The 17355-nt window shown below is 39.1% G+C and overlaps 1 protein-coding gene across 1 annotated transcript in view; it reads left to right on the forward strand.

The window, feature by feature from the left end:
* The window catches only part of ak5 (adenylate kinase 5), a 139767-nt gene extending 124313 nt beyond the window's left edge, over nucleotides 1-15454 (forward strand). The window contains exons 11-14 of the mRNA XM_067362955.1: nucleotides 463-626; nucleotides 3992-4108; nucleotides 6940-7134; nucleotides 14669-15454. Coding sequence (XP_067219056.1) covers nucleotides 463-626; nucleotides 3992-4108; nucleotides 6940-7134; nucleotides 14669-14734 — 542 coding nt within the window. The 3' untranslated portion in view covers nucleotides 14735-15454. The remainder of the gene's footprint in view (nucleotides 1-462; nucleotides 627-3991; nucleotides 4109-6939; nucleotides 7135-14668) is intronic.
* Nucleotides 15455-17355: the final 1901 nt, after the last annotated feature.

Consider the following 17355-nt stretch of genomic DNA (forward strand, 5'->3'; position numbering starts at 1 on the left):
GGGCCATCCAGTAAATAGTGTCCAAGCAATAAACAAAATGTTCTGACACTTGTTTTGGCTGGTTGGAACAAAAACACCTTTGCTTTTTGCTGTGATGCTTGGATATTTCAGAAGCATTCTTACAAGTTTGAAAATATGGCTGCGACATCCCCATCATCAGTGTTATAGACGACATCTGTTAGTTGTAGACTGTTTGGATAGATAAGGGCTGCCCTGAGCTGTGTGCAGAGTCTTAATGAAGGCCTGTGGGAGTTCAGTCAGATGGCAGGGTCGGGGAGAGCTAGAGCATAGCGTGAGGTACAACCCATAAGATATCTACTGATAACCCATCTCACATTTCCCAAGACAGTCAATTACTGGGGATGTGGCCCTTGTTCCCCAGTATTTAGAAAAATCTCTCCCATCCATTTTCTTTACAGTTTTTCATCATAGATCTATTCTCAACTTTATCATTCTGACCAGGTGGGCCAGGATCAGGGAAAGCTCTTCAGTCAGAGAAAATAGAGGAGCGGTACAGTTTGAAGCGTCTGTATCCCGGGGACATCCTGTGCAGCGAGCTGCAGTCTCACAGCGAGAGAGGACGGTTTCTCCGAGACCTTCTGGAAAGAGGAGAGCAGCTTCCCGAGGTGCACAATCACATTAAAATCCATTACCGAAAATTACAACGATCAGCTTCACCTTCACTGGATTTAATGCTTGTGGAACAAACACAGGAAGACACACTATTTCAAAACACTTCTCAGTGCTTTTAAAGGTGCAGTGTGTAAATTTTAGGAGGATCTATTGACAGAAATGCAATATAATACACATAACTATGTTTTCAGTGCTGTATAAAGACCTTACATAATGAGTTATGTTTGTATTACCTTAGAATGAGCCACTTCTGTCTACATACACCATGGATCCCTTTACATGTAAAGTCGCCATTTTGCGTCGGCATGTTTCTACAGTAGACCTAAATGGACAAACTGCTCTACAGAGTGCATTTCATCACTATGTTGTTCTTCTTGTTCTTCACTGGTGTTTTTAGAGGCAGCTTGCATCATCACTACTTCGAATACCCACAAAGAAGTAGTAGTAATAGTAGTAGTAGTCGTCTTGTTTATTAGAAGCAGAGACCGTTCTTTGGTAGAAGTAAGAAGAAACCTCATTGCTTGACTGGTTACTTTCTTCTGTCTCAGACGACGACATCTTTGTCCTGTGTTGGCCACCGTAGCTTCTCTGTTCTTCAAAGGGAGGGGTGGTGGACTTAGCAGTTCACAACCTCACTGCTAGATGCCGCTAAAATTACTAAACACTGCACCTTAAACTTTTAAAGGAGAGAATGTGTATGAATTTTTATATAGCTATATAAATTAATTTGCATTTATAGTTTTCTTTCCTGGGTTGGCATATTTCCTATTGAAACAGAAAGTTGGCCTGGGACATACACTATATTGCCAAAAGTATTGGGACACCCCTCCAAATCTTTGAATTCAAGTGTTCCAATCACTTCAACGGCCACATGTGTATAAAATCAAGCACCTAGGCATGCAGAATGCTTCAAACATTTGTGAAAGAATGGGTCGCTCTCAGGAGCTCAGTGAATTAAAATGTGGTACCATGATAGGTTGCCACCTGTGCAATAAGTCCATTTGTGAAATTTCCTCACTACTAAATATTCCACGGTCAACTGTTAGTGGTATTATAACAAAGTGGAAGCAATTGGGAACAACAGCAACTCAGACACAAAGTGGTAGGCCACGTAAAATCACAGAGCGGGGTCAGTGCATGCTGAGGTTCACAGTGCGCAGAAGTCACCAACTTTCTGCAGAGTCAATAGCTACAGACCTCCAAACTTCGTATGGCCTTCAGATTAGCTCAAGAACAGTGGGTAGAGAGCTTCATGGAATGGGTTTCCATGGCCGAGCAGCTGCATCCAAGCCTTCCATCACCAAGTGTAATGCAAAGCATCGTAAGCAGTGATGTAAGCACACCGCCACTGGACTCTAGAGCAGTGGAGACGTGATCTCTGGAGTGACGAATCACGCTTCTCTGTCTGGCAATCCAATAGACAAGTCTGGGTTTGGCGGTTGCCTGGAGAACGGTACTTACTTGACTGCATTGTGCCAAGTGTAAAGTTTGGTGGAGGGGGATTATGGTGTGGGGTTGTTTTTCAGGGGTTGGGCTTGGCCCCTTAGTTCCAGTGAAAGAAACTCTTAATGCTTCAGCATACCAAGACAATTTGGACAATTTCATGCTCCCAACTTTGTGGGAACAGTTTGGGGATGGCCCCTTCCTGTTCCAACATGACTGTGCACCAGTGCATAAAGCAAGGTCCATAAAGACCTGGATGAGTGAGTTTGGTGTGGAGGAACTTGACTGGCCTGCACAGAGTCCTGACCTCAACCCCATAGAACACCTTTGGGATGAATTAGAGAGGAGAATGCGAGTCAGGCCTTCTCGCCAACATCACTACCTGACCTCACAAATGCGCTTCTTGAAGAATGGTAAAAAATTCCCATAAACACACTCCTAAACCTTGTGGAAAGCCTTCTCAGAAGAGTTGAAACTGTAATAGCTGCAAAGGGTGGGCCAACTCCATATTAAACCCTACAAATTAAGAATGGGATTTCATTAAATTCATGTGCACATAAAGGCAGGTGTCCCAAAACCTTTGGCAATATAGTGTATCTAAGGTCTTCCTTCAAAAAAATGGCCTTTTTAAAAAAAAAAAAAGCCAAATAACAGCTTGTTCTATGAAGACACAAATGTATTAAATCCGGACATGCACTACACAAACAATTGGCTTTTGGGAAAAGAAAAAGAATGCACGGCCAAAGATTTTACCAACGTATAGCACAACAAAGATATTTTCATCGTCATGTTGTCGAAAACCGACATTTGAATCTAAAGAGTATTTTTCCTGGACAAATGTGGGGCTACAAAGTAAATAGAATCCAAGCAATCAAAAAAGAAAAAGAAAAAAAGTCCTGCGTCTTGTTTTGATAGCTTGAACACACTTTTACTTTTACTGTGATTCTGGAATTTTCCAGAAGAATTCCTTAAGCATTTGCAATATTTTGGTCAATTTTCCCAGAAGAAAAAGATTGTAAAGTTTAAATGTGTTAGCAATATTTTGGTAAATTTTCACAGAAGAAAACGACTGTAAAGTTTAAATTTGTTTATCTGCTAAAAGGTAATTTTATCAGTGTAAGTAGGATTAATTTTGGCAAACTAGTACTGCTACACCGCTGTAGCTGGCAACTTACTGCTAAAACATGCTCAGAATTTCAGGAATTAGGATATATGCGGCTGCTGCAAGGTAAAGTAGGAAGAACCCATAGAGCATCTAGACAGGTGGTGCTGGGGAGGAGAACGGCTAACACGCTGATGTAAATGAAATGGTATCAGCATCAAACTAGTCTTCAAATAAGAGAAACCCAGAGACAACTGTATCTTTCATTGAGTCCAACTTCCATGCTACATGAACATATAGGTATTACCATTAGATACAGTAGATTCAGATTCTGTGCTATGTCAAGAATCTTTTTGTGAAGGAGGGTTTTTTTTTTTTCTCTGCATGGGGACTGGTACATCATTATAAAGTATAATCCACCATCAGACATTTACAAACACATTTAATTAAGCAGTTGTTTGAGTGTCTACACTTATTTCTTTTCTTTTTGTCAGTAGTGGGATGGGGACAGCTTGTTTCATCATTTAGAGCTCAGGCTCTTGTTGTTGTGTGTTTTATTTGCTGATGTTTAAGCATGTGGCTCAGAGAGATTCAGACTTAATCAGATGTTTTATGTTGCAATGGTGTTGCTTAGCAACATGACTGTCATTAACATTTGTTGTGAACTACTTTTTGTCATCTCAGACATGAGACTTCTCACTTCTCATCTAATGTGTGTGTGTGCATGTTCTTATGCATCCAGCCATTCTCATAGATTGTATATCTCTATGAGAGTGTTCATCTGTTTTTCTTTTCTGTTTGGGTGTGTTTAAGGACACACTGCTGGATCTGTTGTGCGAGGCCATGGCTTCTACTGTGCGTCAGGGGAAGGGCTTCCTGGTCACTGGCTTCCCAAAGAATGTGAAGCAGGCACAAGAGTATGAAACCAAGGTCAGTGCTCTTCATGGAAGGACGGAATCACAAGGAGTGACACTGCAGTCACCACTAGCTACGTTTCCATCCACCAATTTTTATATAAATAATACAACAAAATGTGCATAAAAAAACGTGTGCGCTCAATTGAGTCAGATAAACTTTTTATCTGATAAGAAAGCATGCACATAAACTACGATGGAAACAACAAATTCCTCGATGCGCATCAAAAAAGATGTGACTTTGCAATGGGACGGACCAGCGGAAGGATTTCATTGCACAGCATCTGAAATGTTGTTTTGGTTGTTCTGAAATGCCTAAGCAAATCATCAAAATGGTTCAGTATAATTACCTCCCACAACTGTCTTACACGACTGTGTTTCCAAACAGCATGTATCCGCCTCAGAAAGCAAGATAACTATATTGCATTTTGTCTGAATGCTCTGAGACACAAAAATTTATTATATACAAAATTATTATATACCAACGTGATCTCATGAGAATATGTGTGTATTTTTACATAAAGTGTGGTTCTACCACACGAACATTTACTTACGTTTTCATACACACAAAAACGTAAAATATTGACGTATTTATGGCACTAAAACGTAAAAACACTTACGTATTAACAGCAATAAAGCACAAATCATTTACGTATCCAAGTGTGAATGTGTATGAATTCCCATGTATTAATATTAAAATCGTGTTTGAAATTTGTTGTATGTCATATCAATTTATGTTTTTTAGTCTAATTTATTGAATCCGGTTTACTCATCTACTTAATATGAAGTAATATTTCTGTTTGTCACTTGTGCTGCAAACTCGTTTCTTCGGATTACATAATGTTAATTAAGGGTACACTTTGAAACCTTAAAATGAATAACATTTCTGTAATTTTTTAACCATTTTGTAATATTTAGTTTGTTTGCTGTGCGACACAGAAGGCGTTTTCTCCTATGCAGCGACTGACAATACAACCATAAGATACACCAAAACATAAATTCACATCACATCAATTTTATTTGTTCGCTGTACTCCAAATCTTTAGAATTCATGTTTGTAAGGAACAGATCCAAATTTAGCCCTTAATCCAGCGATCTTTATCTTCATTCTCAGCAGCGACAGTCACAGTCAAAGCCTGCGCTCGTTATGATTCAAATTTGAAAGTTGCGCCCTCGAGAACAAATAATAGTTAAATAAATTATTGTGATTACGCTTGTTTTTCTGTTATTCTTTTATTTATAACAGTATAGTTTTAAAAAATGGTTATGAGAAGGTTTAGGGGTAGGTGTAGGATTAGGATTAGTGGCTCAAAATGTCGTTTTGATGGTATATTTTTACTAAAATTGTAATTTTACTACACATTTCTGTCCATTATGTTTTATTCTTTTAACATTCTGTATAAAATGGGTATGTTTAGGTTTGAGATGGGGTTTAGGGATCATACATTTATCTACAAAACGATAAAAGGGAAATTATACATATATATTTATGACATGAAAGATTCGTAAATATTTGACATTTTTCGCTGTAAAAATGTAAGTATTTTTACGTTTTAGTGCTATAAATACATCAATATTGGATGTTTCAGACCCTTTTTAAACGTACAAAAATGTACGTTTTGTGTCTTTGAAAGTTATGTATTAATACCTACGTATTTACATTGAGAACAGGCTGTATATATTTCTCCTACTGCAGCAACTTCCATTTGTCTTAGTTATTTTTAACGCTAGTTTATCAGGAAGTGACGAAAGAACTGTGCTTTATTCGCAAAATAATGTTTCTCACAATATTCCAATTTCGCAACAAACACTAAAACACAGTTGCTGTATTATTTTGGCACAAAGACAGGAAGTTGTTATGGAAATATTCTGACATTGCTTACTCACCTTCATGTTGTTTTAAAGCCGTATGACTATCTTCGTTTTATAAAACACAAAAAAGAAGACATTTTGAAAAGTGTTCCATATGATAGCGTTCTTTCAGATACAGGTGGTAAATCTGGTATCATTTGCTGAAAATGCAGCATTTCAAATGAGTATAACCAGGTATAATATCAGTGATGCCAGTCACTTTGTTTCCAACCATGACAGGAAATATGCACAAATGAGATTTGAGAGCTACTTCAGAGGGCAAGATTTCCAAAGATTTGTGTAAAATTTTGATTTGTTTAACACACTAATGGTACATGCTCACTGGCACAGAAGAAACAAGCTTTAAATTGTAGAGGTCTGTCAGAACGGAACCTCAAATGTCCTTGCTTGATAAGCAAGAACATGAGCATGTTCATCTGCATAAAGCAAGCATTTTTAAAGGATTAGTTCATTTTAAAATTAAAATTACCCCAAGATTTACTCACCCTCAAGTCATCCGAGGTGTATATGACTTTCTTCTTTCTGATGAACACAATCGGAGTTATATTAATAAATATCCTGGTGCGTCCAAGCTTATAATGGCAGTGAATGGGACCAACGAGTATGAAGCTCAAGAAAGTGCATTCATTCATCATAAACGTACTCCACACGGCTTCTGCTTCTGTGCATCAAAATGAATATATGAAAAAAATATATATGTAATAAGAGATTATTTATAATTATATACTTCAATTATTTTAATATGATTACTTTAATCATGTTTACTATATATGATTACTTTGTGAGATTGTGATGAACTAAGAATGAATGCCATATAGGTTTTTAGTTTGAGTAAATGATGACAGCATTGGCTTCTTTGGACAATCTATACCTTTAACTCCTACAGAATTCAGCCGCTTATCTGTGTTAACACCTTCAATCACAGTAAATTGTGTCACTGCACCTGATCTGACAGTTTTTGGGTTTGTGTTTCAGATGGGGCAGCCCGACATTGTTCTGTTTCTGGAATGTTCTGCAGACATCATGAGCCAACGGCTGCAGCAGAGGGCCACCTGCAGCCTGCACACTAAAGAAGCCCGAGATAGAGACACTCGCCGTAGAGTGGACGGATTCTGCAGCCTAGTCAGTTCTGTGGTCGGCCACTATGAACACAGAGAGGTTCTGCATAAGGTGAGTGTGGAGAAGCTAAGCTAGTTAGTATAAGCAGTGATGTTTCAGTATAATTTGGCCATTAAGTGGAGCATTTTGACTGGTTACACTGACCTCAATTTTAGGAGTTCCTCTTAAGACCAGCACAGTGTAGTTTACATCCGTTCTTAAAATATGTCCCTTATCTTGAGTTTTGACTTACACAAAGCACAAAAACACACTCTGATGAGGGAAGCAGTCTTTTAAAGAGTTAGTTGTTGTTCCAAATGACATTCCTTCTTCTGTGTAACATAAAAGAAGATATTTTGAGAAATGGCTCAGTGTTTTTTGTCCATTCAATAGAAGTCAATGGTCAACAACACTGGTTACCAACATTAATCAAAATATATTCTTGTTGGGCGCAAAGATTGAAAGTCATGCAGGTTAGGAACAACACGATTGTGAGTAAATTATGACAGAATTTTTATTTATACTGAATCATTACCATGGTACACAAAGAAGCTTCAAAGAATACATTGGTACTATTGTGGTACATGTACATGTACATTTTAATAGCACCATGGTACATTTCAATATGTGGATTTTAAAGTAGTCATTTCCAGACCTCAATTCATTGAAATATTAGTATTCTTAAAGGGTTAGTTCTCCCAAAAATGAAAATTCTGTCATCATTTACTCATCCTCATGTTGTTCCAAACACATAAGTCTTTAGTTCATCTTCGGAATATAGATATTTAATGAAATCTGAGAGATTTCTGTCCCTCCATTGACAGTCTGCACAACTACCCCTTTGACGCTTCAAAAATTCATAAAGAGATCGAAAAAACTAAGCCATATGTATCCAGCAGTTTAGTCCAAATTATCTGAAGATACTCAATCACTTTATGTGATGAACAGATTGAAATTAGGCTTTTATTCACATATATAAATTCATCAATGCACACATCAGTTTTGGTAAATGGAAGCTCAAGCATGCTTGCTTGACGTGTGAGAACCAATTGAGGTTCATTCCTGTGTGTCACGCAGCACGTTCCCTTTCGAGGGAACTCGCACTGTGTCAAGTCTGTCACTCTTCGAGGAGAGTGGTCAGGCTCACGTTCCCTGCGGTTCTGGCCCCGCTGCTGCCAAGGCAGCAAGGAAGCTGAAATTGTGGGTTTCACAATGGATCACACAAATGGATCTCTCAGAGGGGTTAGAGATGGGCACTGCCTTTTCTCTGCCTTCACCTGGGGGATCCAGCGCTCTCTTGCTGGGATTGAAAGCCTGCGCTGCGGCTTCTTCCGCACAGGGAGAGAGCCCGGTGCTTCAGCTATCCAGCTCTGAGGAGGTGGATGTATTGAGCATCGAGGCTAGGGATATAGAAGGTTCACCACTTCCATCCCCAGCATACGAGGAGCTGGTGGATGTCGTTACTCATGCTGTCTCAAAGTTAAACATCGATTGCCAAGCTGAGAAACTGGGTGCTCATCCGAAAAGCAAACTGGATGACTGCTTTCTGTCAACAAAAATCCCCCCCGTACCTCCACCATGGGGCCTTCCGTTCTTTCCCGACTTTCACAAAGAAATATCAATGTCAAGGAGCAAGCCATACTCGTTCTGTCCTTTCAGACCCCAAGTGCATGTTTATTCAGATATAAGGGGGTTGAAAGAGTATGGCTATGGGGCGATGCCTAAGGTGGAACAGACGCTTGCAAACTATCTGTCCCTGAGTTCAGCATCATCCCTGAAGTGCATGACGCTGCCCACTAAGCCCCTAAGAACATCTTCAGTGCTAGTGGGTAAAGTGTATGCGGTGCATGTCTGCACACAATGTCTATTCTGCTGAGGGACCTGGATGATGGTGAGTGGGGTAAGGCCCAACGCGGTTCAAGAATTGCATCGGTTCACAGATTTGTCTCTCTGGGCCACCAAGGAGACCGCTAGAGCTATTGGGTGGTCTATGCTTTATCTGTCTGAAATAAAGGAGAAAGACAGAGCCTTTCTGCTTGATGCTCCGCTTTTGCATCGCCATGAATATGGTCATCAAAAGGTTTCAGGAGGCTAAAAAATTGGCGGCAGCATTCAAGCACTACCTCCCTCACCGTCCCCAACCCTCTGGGGCTGCTGGGTGTGAGCAGCCCCAGCCGTCAAGCTCCTCGTACAGGACACATCTATCCTGTGTGACATTGTCACAAGAGAGTATCGCTTCATGTACCCCTCCACAGAAATCATGGGGGTGGGGAAGGCGGATCTGAGGACCTTTCCGCTAAAAAGAAGTCCTGATACCAGTGGTGTCAGACTTCTGAGGGCAGCCCCTTCTGGGGTGGAGCGGTGTACACCTCATTATATGGTGCCAGCGCCACTTTGGTGCCCTCAGGAGGCAGTTCAGCCAACCCCGCCACCCTTGATGCCTCGAGGTGCAGCGGATTTCAGCAAGCTTTTGACCCAAGGTCCACCACAATACGTTGCGTCAGACTTGCATCCTATGAGGAGGGTCAAAGAACAGTCAAGTCGGTTGTTTCTTGCCAGTTTGCTTCAGGTCACCGAAGTTTTGAGTACACCAGAGACCAGCCTTGAGAGGCTGATTCCTTTAGTAGATATCCTGGTTGAATGGAGGCTTCTGCCAAATGTATCTCAATGGGTCCTGCAGACCTTAGAAAAAGGTTACAGAATCCAGATTGGTACTCATCCCCCTATTCAGTAGGCTTTTACGTTAGTACACCCCGAGCAGGCTCTGGTGATAGAACAAGTAAAATCTCTATTAGCAAAGGAAGCTATTGAACAGGTTCCTCCACCCGACAGAGAGTCCAGGTTTTACAGCGGTACTTCATTGTTCCCAAGAAGGATAGAGGGTTGCATCCTATATTAGATCTTCGTCATCTGAATCGTTCAGTCAAGAAGCTCAAGTTCAAGATGTTGACTTTGAAGCAGATCATGACTCAAATCTGATCTGAGGACTGGTTTGTCACGATAGATCTAAAGGACACATACTGTACTTCAATGTCTCCATCCTTCCACAACACTGGAAGTTCTTGAGTTTTACTTTCAGGAGTGAAGCATACCAGTGTCTGGTTCATCCCTTCAGTCTAGCTCTATCAACCCGCACATTCACAAAATGCATGGATGCAGCTCTGGCGCCACTCAAACTGCAAGGAATTCACATTCTGAACTAAATACACAACTGGCTAATTCTAGTGCAGTCAGAGCAGATGGTGGTTTAGCATCAAAATGTCATTCTCACCCACATGCAGAAGTCGGGGTTGAGATTGAATGCCAAGAAGAGTGTGCTTTCTTCAGCTCAGAGGACCACTTATCTTTTCTTTTCCTCACAGTCGTAAAGGGATAAAGCTAAGCTAGGCACTGTGAGACAGTTCCAGAGACTGTTGGGTCTGATAGCAGCTATATCCAATGTGATACCTTTTGGCCTACTGTACATGAGATCCTTACAGTGGTGGCTCAAGACCAAAGGGTTTTAACCAAGGGGGACTATGATCAAGGTAATGCGCAGGTGTCTCTGTGGCTTGGTTATATGGAGGAAGTCTTGGTTCTTGCCCCAGGGTCCTGTGATAGGAGCTCATTGTTATCATTTGGTCTCTTACATATATCATCAGGGGGGGTCTGCGTTTGCGTACCAGATCCTCATGTGGTCCCTAGGGAAGTTGCTCTCTCAGAGTGCATTATACATCTCGAGGGACCAAAACATAGGAGCAGACATCACTGTCGAGATAGGGGCTGAGGGCCAGAGAATGGAGACTTCACCCCAAGGTGGTGGAGCATATATGGGAGGTTTACGGCCAAGCAGAAGTGGATCTGTTTGCGTCTCAGGATACAGCGTACGGTCAACTTTGGTTATCTCTGACACACTGGGCCTGGCGCTATGGTACAGACATGGCCAAGGCTAGGTCTGTATGCTTTTCCCCTGATTGCTCTGCTCCTAGGAGTTCAGGAGAAGGTCCGTCTGGACGGAATAAGGGTGTACTCACAATACGCAATCTGAACCGTGGCCGAGCACGTTTGGCCCACAGAGCACGGTTCAGTTGGGCTTGAGCACGGTACACATGCAGTGTGATCGCTAACCGTGCCGGAATACAGAACAGCTACTACTTTTGTGTGCGCTACTGTCAAACATATGACAACAAACATCTTTATTACTACTTGGATAGTTCACTTTTCAATTTCTATTTTCATTTCTATTTTCATTTTCTCACCTTATTGATGAATAGGAATTGTAGTTTGTGAGAAATGCTGAAATTCCTCCATTAATGTCAGCTGCCTTCGTAATAGTCCTCTGATGTGCAAGTAAAAAATTTCTGAGCAGCATAAATGATAAATCTGTTTTGCAGTATCTTAGCGAAAGTGCTTTTCTTCCTGTTTTCTCCCATACAAAAAGTTGTATCAAATATGATGTAAGCGTGCTCCGGCACGTTAAGTGTAATGTGAATGCAGGCCAGCAGGGGAGCGGGGACCGAATGTCAGTGTCGTACAGTCATGGAAAACAATGCGTTCGAATTTCAAAGACGTGGCACGGCGCTGAGCTTCGCATCCGGTGTGCGACCCCCTTAAAGGTCCCATGTTATGCTATTTTGTGGATGCTTTTACATAGACCTAAGTGGTCCCTAGTACTGTATCTGAAGTGTCTTTCCCGAAATTCAGCATTGGTGCAGAATTTCAGCCACTATGAGCCAGTCCCACAATGAGGTTTCCTCAGGACGTGCCATTTCTGGGTCTGTAGCTTTGAATGCTAATGAGGAGGAAAGAGGCGGGGCAAGGTGGAGGGTGGGTGTGGCCTTAACCAGCTTGAGGCTACTGCGCTAATGTTGACAGTGGATGTATCGTAATGGCTCGTAGACATGCAGCCGTTCAAGCTTTTCCGTTTGACCCAGAATCTGATCCGGATGGAGAAGTTGCAACTCAGCGGCAACAGCAGGATGTTTCTGAATGGTTAGTTTAAAACATTGTGCCTGGATACGGTACTTTAGTTGGTTTATGTATGCTGTTACAGTTATTATCGTGTAGCTAATGCTAGCCTACATTGTTGGCTCTTCATGTTGCTTTGATTTGCTATCATGTGTATATATATATATATATATATATATATATATATATATATATATATATATATATATATATATATATATATATATATATATATATATATATATATATATATATATTTATATATATAATTATCAGCTATAGACACTAACCAGAGCAACTAAATTAGTCAGAGCTCTGCCATTATTACAAATACCTTTTCGGATAGGTGCCATTGTGGAAAATGTGCTACCATGCCAACATCATTTATTTGTTTACATATTTTATATTTCATAAATCTTAAAAGTTTTTACAATCTTATTACAATTACATCAAGCTCTGCAATCTGGAAATGTGTGCCGCAGACATACAAAACTTTGGGAAGTTGTATCGGCGCTTTACTAGAGAAAATAAAATTAACCTACTGTTTCTTCAAAGGCTCGGATGAAGGAACTAAAAAAATACTTTAGTGTTCATTTGTACTTCCAAACACTAAACAACTGCCATGCTTTACTCTTTTTTAAGGCATTGATGTCTTTCGAGGAAAAAAAAAAAATATTGTGCTCGAATCTCACGGTAGTAGCTCATTTTCTCATGGGCAGGCAAAGCAGAGAAAGGGGAGGCAACCTTTCCCCGTATGAAGATTCCAGATTGGGCAGTCTGAGCTTTCATTTTCTCAATTTACCCAGGGCTCGGATTACACCCATTGCCTTTTCTAGCCACTGGGGGACAAGCTAGGGGAACTCATATTAATGTTATAAAACCTCATAAAGTGAAATTTTCATGTCTACTACTAGTAGTGCCCTACTGGCCGAGCCAAATATGGTTCTCGCACCTAGTGTCCCTCCTCGATGGTTCTTCCTTGGAGATTCTGGTCAGGAGGGACCTTCTGTCTCAAGCGGGAGGCATGATCCCCCACCCAGCCTTCTAGCACAGTCGCAACGCAACAGCCAATGAAATATACACTGATGTCTATGGAAGCAGCAATAACTATCCATTCAAATATAATTTGCCAATGTTTATTAATATCAGATACACATTGTGTAAGTAACTATAAAGCTGACTCACTCTATTGTTCTCCCAGTTCACTGGCCACATGTATTTCAGGACAAATGGATGAATTCAAGTTACATAATAAGATCAAGGTCATTATATAGGTTTTTAAATGACAAAACACTCACTTGCACATATTTAAGAATCGGAATATCAGATAGTTGATGACATGGTGTGAAAAGCAATACATCTGTCATACAGTGTGGCCGGCTGGCCGCGGTGTGTCACGTGACAAGCATGATGCGTCGTCTAGGAAACAATTAAAGGGAAACTTTCTAAAATAACAGTCGCCTTAACTCAGGGAGGTCAGCTAGAATGTTTTAAACTTTTAAGTGAAAGGTTTATTTTAATTTTAATTAAATTTAATTCAAAATGTAATCTAATTTCCTCCCAAAATCCATTTTCAAAAAAAAGTCGTTGGGTGACAGTTGTCGTCAGCTCATGTAGTGTGTAACCTCCTGTTGCAGATCATTTACATAGTGTCACATAGTGTGAACACCACAACGACTTCAAGACTCCACAGCAAGTCATGTAGTCTGAACAGCAGCTATCTGCCGATGTTTAAAGTCCTGTAATGTAAACTTGGCTTAAGATGTCTGAGCTTCCACGAGAACCACTGAGGTTTGTTCTCGCGCATCAAGCATGCACGGTTGAGCTTATGTTCGCTGATCAATATTTATATATAGATAAAAGCCTATATTCAATCTGTTCATTGTATAAAGCGATCAAGTCTGTTCAGTCCATTCATGCCAGATATGGATTAGTTTTATGATCTCTTTTTAAACTTTTTGAAGTGACAGATGGTGTAGATAAATGAAAGTCTTACGGCTTTGGAACAAGTAATTGATGACATTTTTTTTCATTATTGGGTAACCCTTTAAAAGATGTTAGATTTCTATAATGAACAGTTATTTTTCTAGTTATGCTCTGAAATATTTAATTGGTAGATATTTCTCTTTGAGCAGTTAACCAACTGAGTAATTTTAAGATAACCATTCAAATATATTCATTTAAAGGATTAGTAACTGACATACAAATGTAAATCCACCACAGCAATATCTATAAAATACTTTTTAATGGAAATGTAATTGATATTTATAGCTCAAAAGCTGGGTAGCCATTTATATATATATATATATATATATATCTAATATATATTTAATTATTGTTATATAAAAGAATAGCTTGCAGTTCATGCCAAATTACCACATAAAAAATAAATAAATAAATGATAATTAATTCATAGTAATAGTAATTTCATGTTTACTGGTGGAAAATACTTTTAATAGAACAAAATGTATTACACTATAATCTGATGATCCAGTGATGACAGATGAACCTGTGTCTATATATGATGAGAGTGAACGCATTCAGAGCTGCTGCATGTTTGTAGGATTTATTAACGCTGTATGACAGTTCTCCTGTGGGTTGATGCCCTACTTTGCAGCTTATGATTTCTAACAGCCGTGTTATGTGTGCGCATATGTAGATTGATGCCGAGCAGCCCCCGGAAGACGTCTTTGAGCAGATCTGCCTCGTCTTGGACTCCTGCTAGAGAGCTTGGACTCACACTGCCCCCTGGAGGAAAAAAACATCACCTACAGCTTCACTGCTGACTAAGTCACATTTACACACTACAGTTCGTCGCACACACGCACGTCTGTGATTACAGCTTCTGTATGGCACGTCTTGGAAAACTACCAGCCAGCAATTGGCGCCTGTTCATTTCACACGATCGTTGTTCACTGTAAATACCAGACCAATAAATCAACAGTGTTTATCTCTTGGTATCTAACATGTATGCTTATGCTTAAGCTAGCTTTCAGCTCCATAAAACATGGAAAGATGGTTATTTACTACTGTCTGGTGCCGTTTTGGTGTTTTTGGACTTGATCAGTATCCTTGAGCACTGAAATCAGCAAAACTGAGAAGCATGAAGAATTGGCCACTGGAGAGCATTTTTATTTTTTAAATTAATGCATTATATTGTGCTAAGCGTGCCAGAATAGTGATTTACTGTAGTTGAAGCAGAAATAAATGAGCTGGAAAGGAAAATGATTTGAATTTCAGTCTGGCTTTTACAGGTGCAATGAATCAATGAATTTCACATTGAGGTCTGATAACTGTATTCGTCTTTATCAACCAGAGTGAAATAAAGACATTTCATATGTTTAATTGATTCTTTTTTTTTTTCTCTCTTTAAAGGCAGAAGCTGTTTGCTAGAATGTTTTCATTTTAGTTAATTGTATGTGTGGGTAGGAAGAGGACTGCACAAATCATTGAAGGTGAAAGAACTGCAAGTGCAGAAATCAATTTACTCTAGCAGCACCAAAATTTCAAGCACGTGGTAAAGCATATGAAAACATCAATGACAGTATTTTTAATCCATTACTATGCAAAAGTACATTGGTATCCACTACATTTTATATATAATAATACATGCCGAATCTCATTGTTTTGAGAGAAATCAAGATCTGCAACGTCCAAATCAGTTGAGCCAAGTCTTTTACATGGACTGGTTTACAAATCGCATTGAGTGATTCATTAGTGAATTTGACTAATCTGATTGCAGCAGCACTAATTTAATGACCCAGGAGAAGTGAGTTAACAAATAACTGAATTGGTCTCGTCCAACTCAAAATCAGTACAAATACGATCCTCAAAGCTCGACATCTCATCTCTGATGACGTCTGCACCGGCGTGAGGGCGGTACAATTTTCACATTTCCAGGGTTCTCAGAAGCGGAAGTCATCATAGTTGCATAACTATAGTGGTAAACGGGAGAAAACGGCAAATTTATTTTTTGCTCCAATAGCAAAAGAAAAAAGTTTCTACGACCAAATAAGGGAAAAATATAGTGATTGATTGATTACAGCAGTCAGAAAAGAGAAAGATGTGAAATGTACCATTGTTGTGCCAAATTTCAACATCTGTTCGATTATTACCCCGAGTCGATTATAACACTAAGATTTTTAATGTTTTTAAAAGAAGTTTCATCTGCTCACCAAGGCTACATTTATTTAATTAAAAATACAGTAAAAAACAGTAATATTGTGAAATATTATTACAATTTAAGGTAACTTTTCTATTTGAATATATTTCACAAAGTACTTTATTCCTGTGATGCAAAGCTGAATTTTCAGCATCATTACTCCAGTCTTCAGTGTCACATGATCCTTCAGAAATCATTGTAATATGCTGATCTGCTGCTCAAGAAACATTTAATGTACAGTTGTACAAAATATTTGTGTACAATATTTTTTTTTCAGGATTATTTGATGAATAGAAAGTTCAAAAGAACAGTGTTTATCTGAAATCTAATCTTTTGTAACATTATAAATGTCTTTACTGCCACTTTTGATTGATTTAATGCATTCTTGCTGAATAAAAGTATTCATTTCTTTAATTTCTTAAAAAAAAAAAAAAAATTCTTACTGACCCCACACTTTTGAACGGTAGTGTATAATGCTACAGAAGCTTTGTATTTCAGATAAATGCTGTTCTTTTGAACTTTCTATTCATCAAGGAATCCTGAAAAAAAAGTACACAACTGTTTTCAACATTGAAAATATAAATCATAAATGTTTATTGGGCAGCAGATCAGCATATTAGAATGATTTCTGAAGGATCATGTGACACTAAAGACTGGAGTAACGATGCTGAAAATTCAGCTTTGCATCACAGGAAAATAAATTACTTTGTCAAATATATTTAAATAGTACAGTTATTTTAAATTGTAATAATATTCCACAATATTACTGTTTTTTACTGTATTTTTAATTAAATAAATGTAGCCTTGGTGAGCAGACGAAACTTATTTTAAAAACATTAAAAATCTTAGTGGTTCCAAACTGTCTGTCGGTCGGTCGGTCGATCGTAATAATAATATAAAGTAATAATAATTAAAAAAAAAAAAAGTGAGAAGTGTCATCTTTGTATAGATGAAGCTGTCAAAACAATCCCCTTTCACACTCATCTGCAACATGACAAAAAAAACAAACAAACAAACAAAAAAACTATCATGCTGCCAGGCCAGTAGTTGGCGATGTCACTTTGTAAAGAAAAACTATGCTCATTCTTTTACAGAGCACTCGCTCCAAACGTGCATGCCTATAAACTGAACACATTTAAACACGTGCATGCCATCACATTTCACAGATCCGAGTTTTTGTTGCT

The sequence above is a fragment of the Chanodichthys erythropterus genome, chromosome 16 (genome assembly GCF_024489055.1).
Source record: "Chanodichthys erythropterus isolate Z2021 chromosome 16, ASM2448905v1, whole genome shotgun sequence".
Classification (NCBI taxonomy): Eukaryota; Metazoa; Chordata; class Actinopteri; order Cypriniformes; family Xenocyprididae; genus Chanodichthys; species Chanodichthys erythropterus.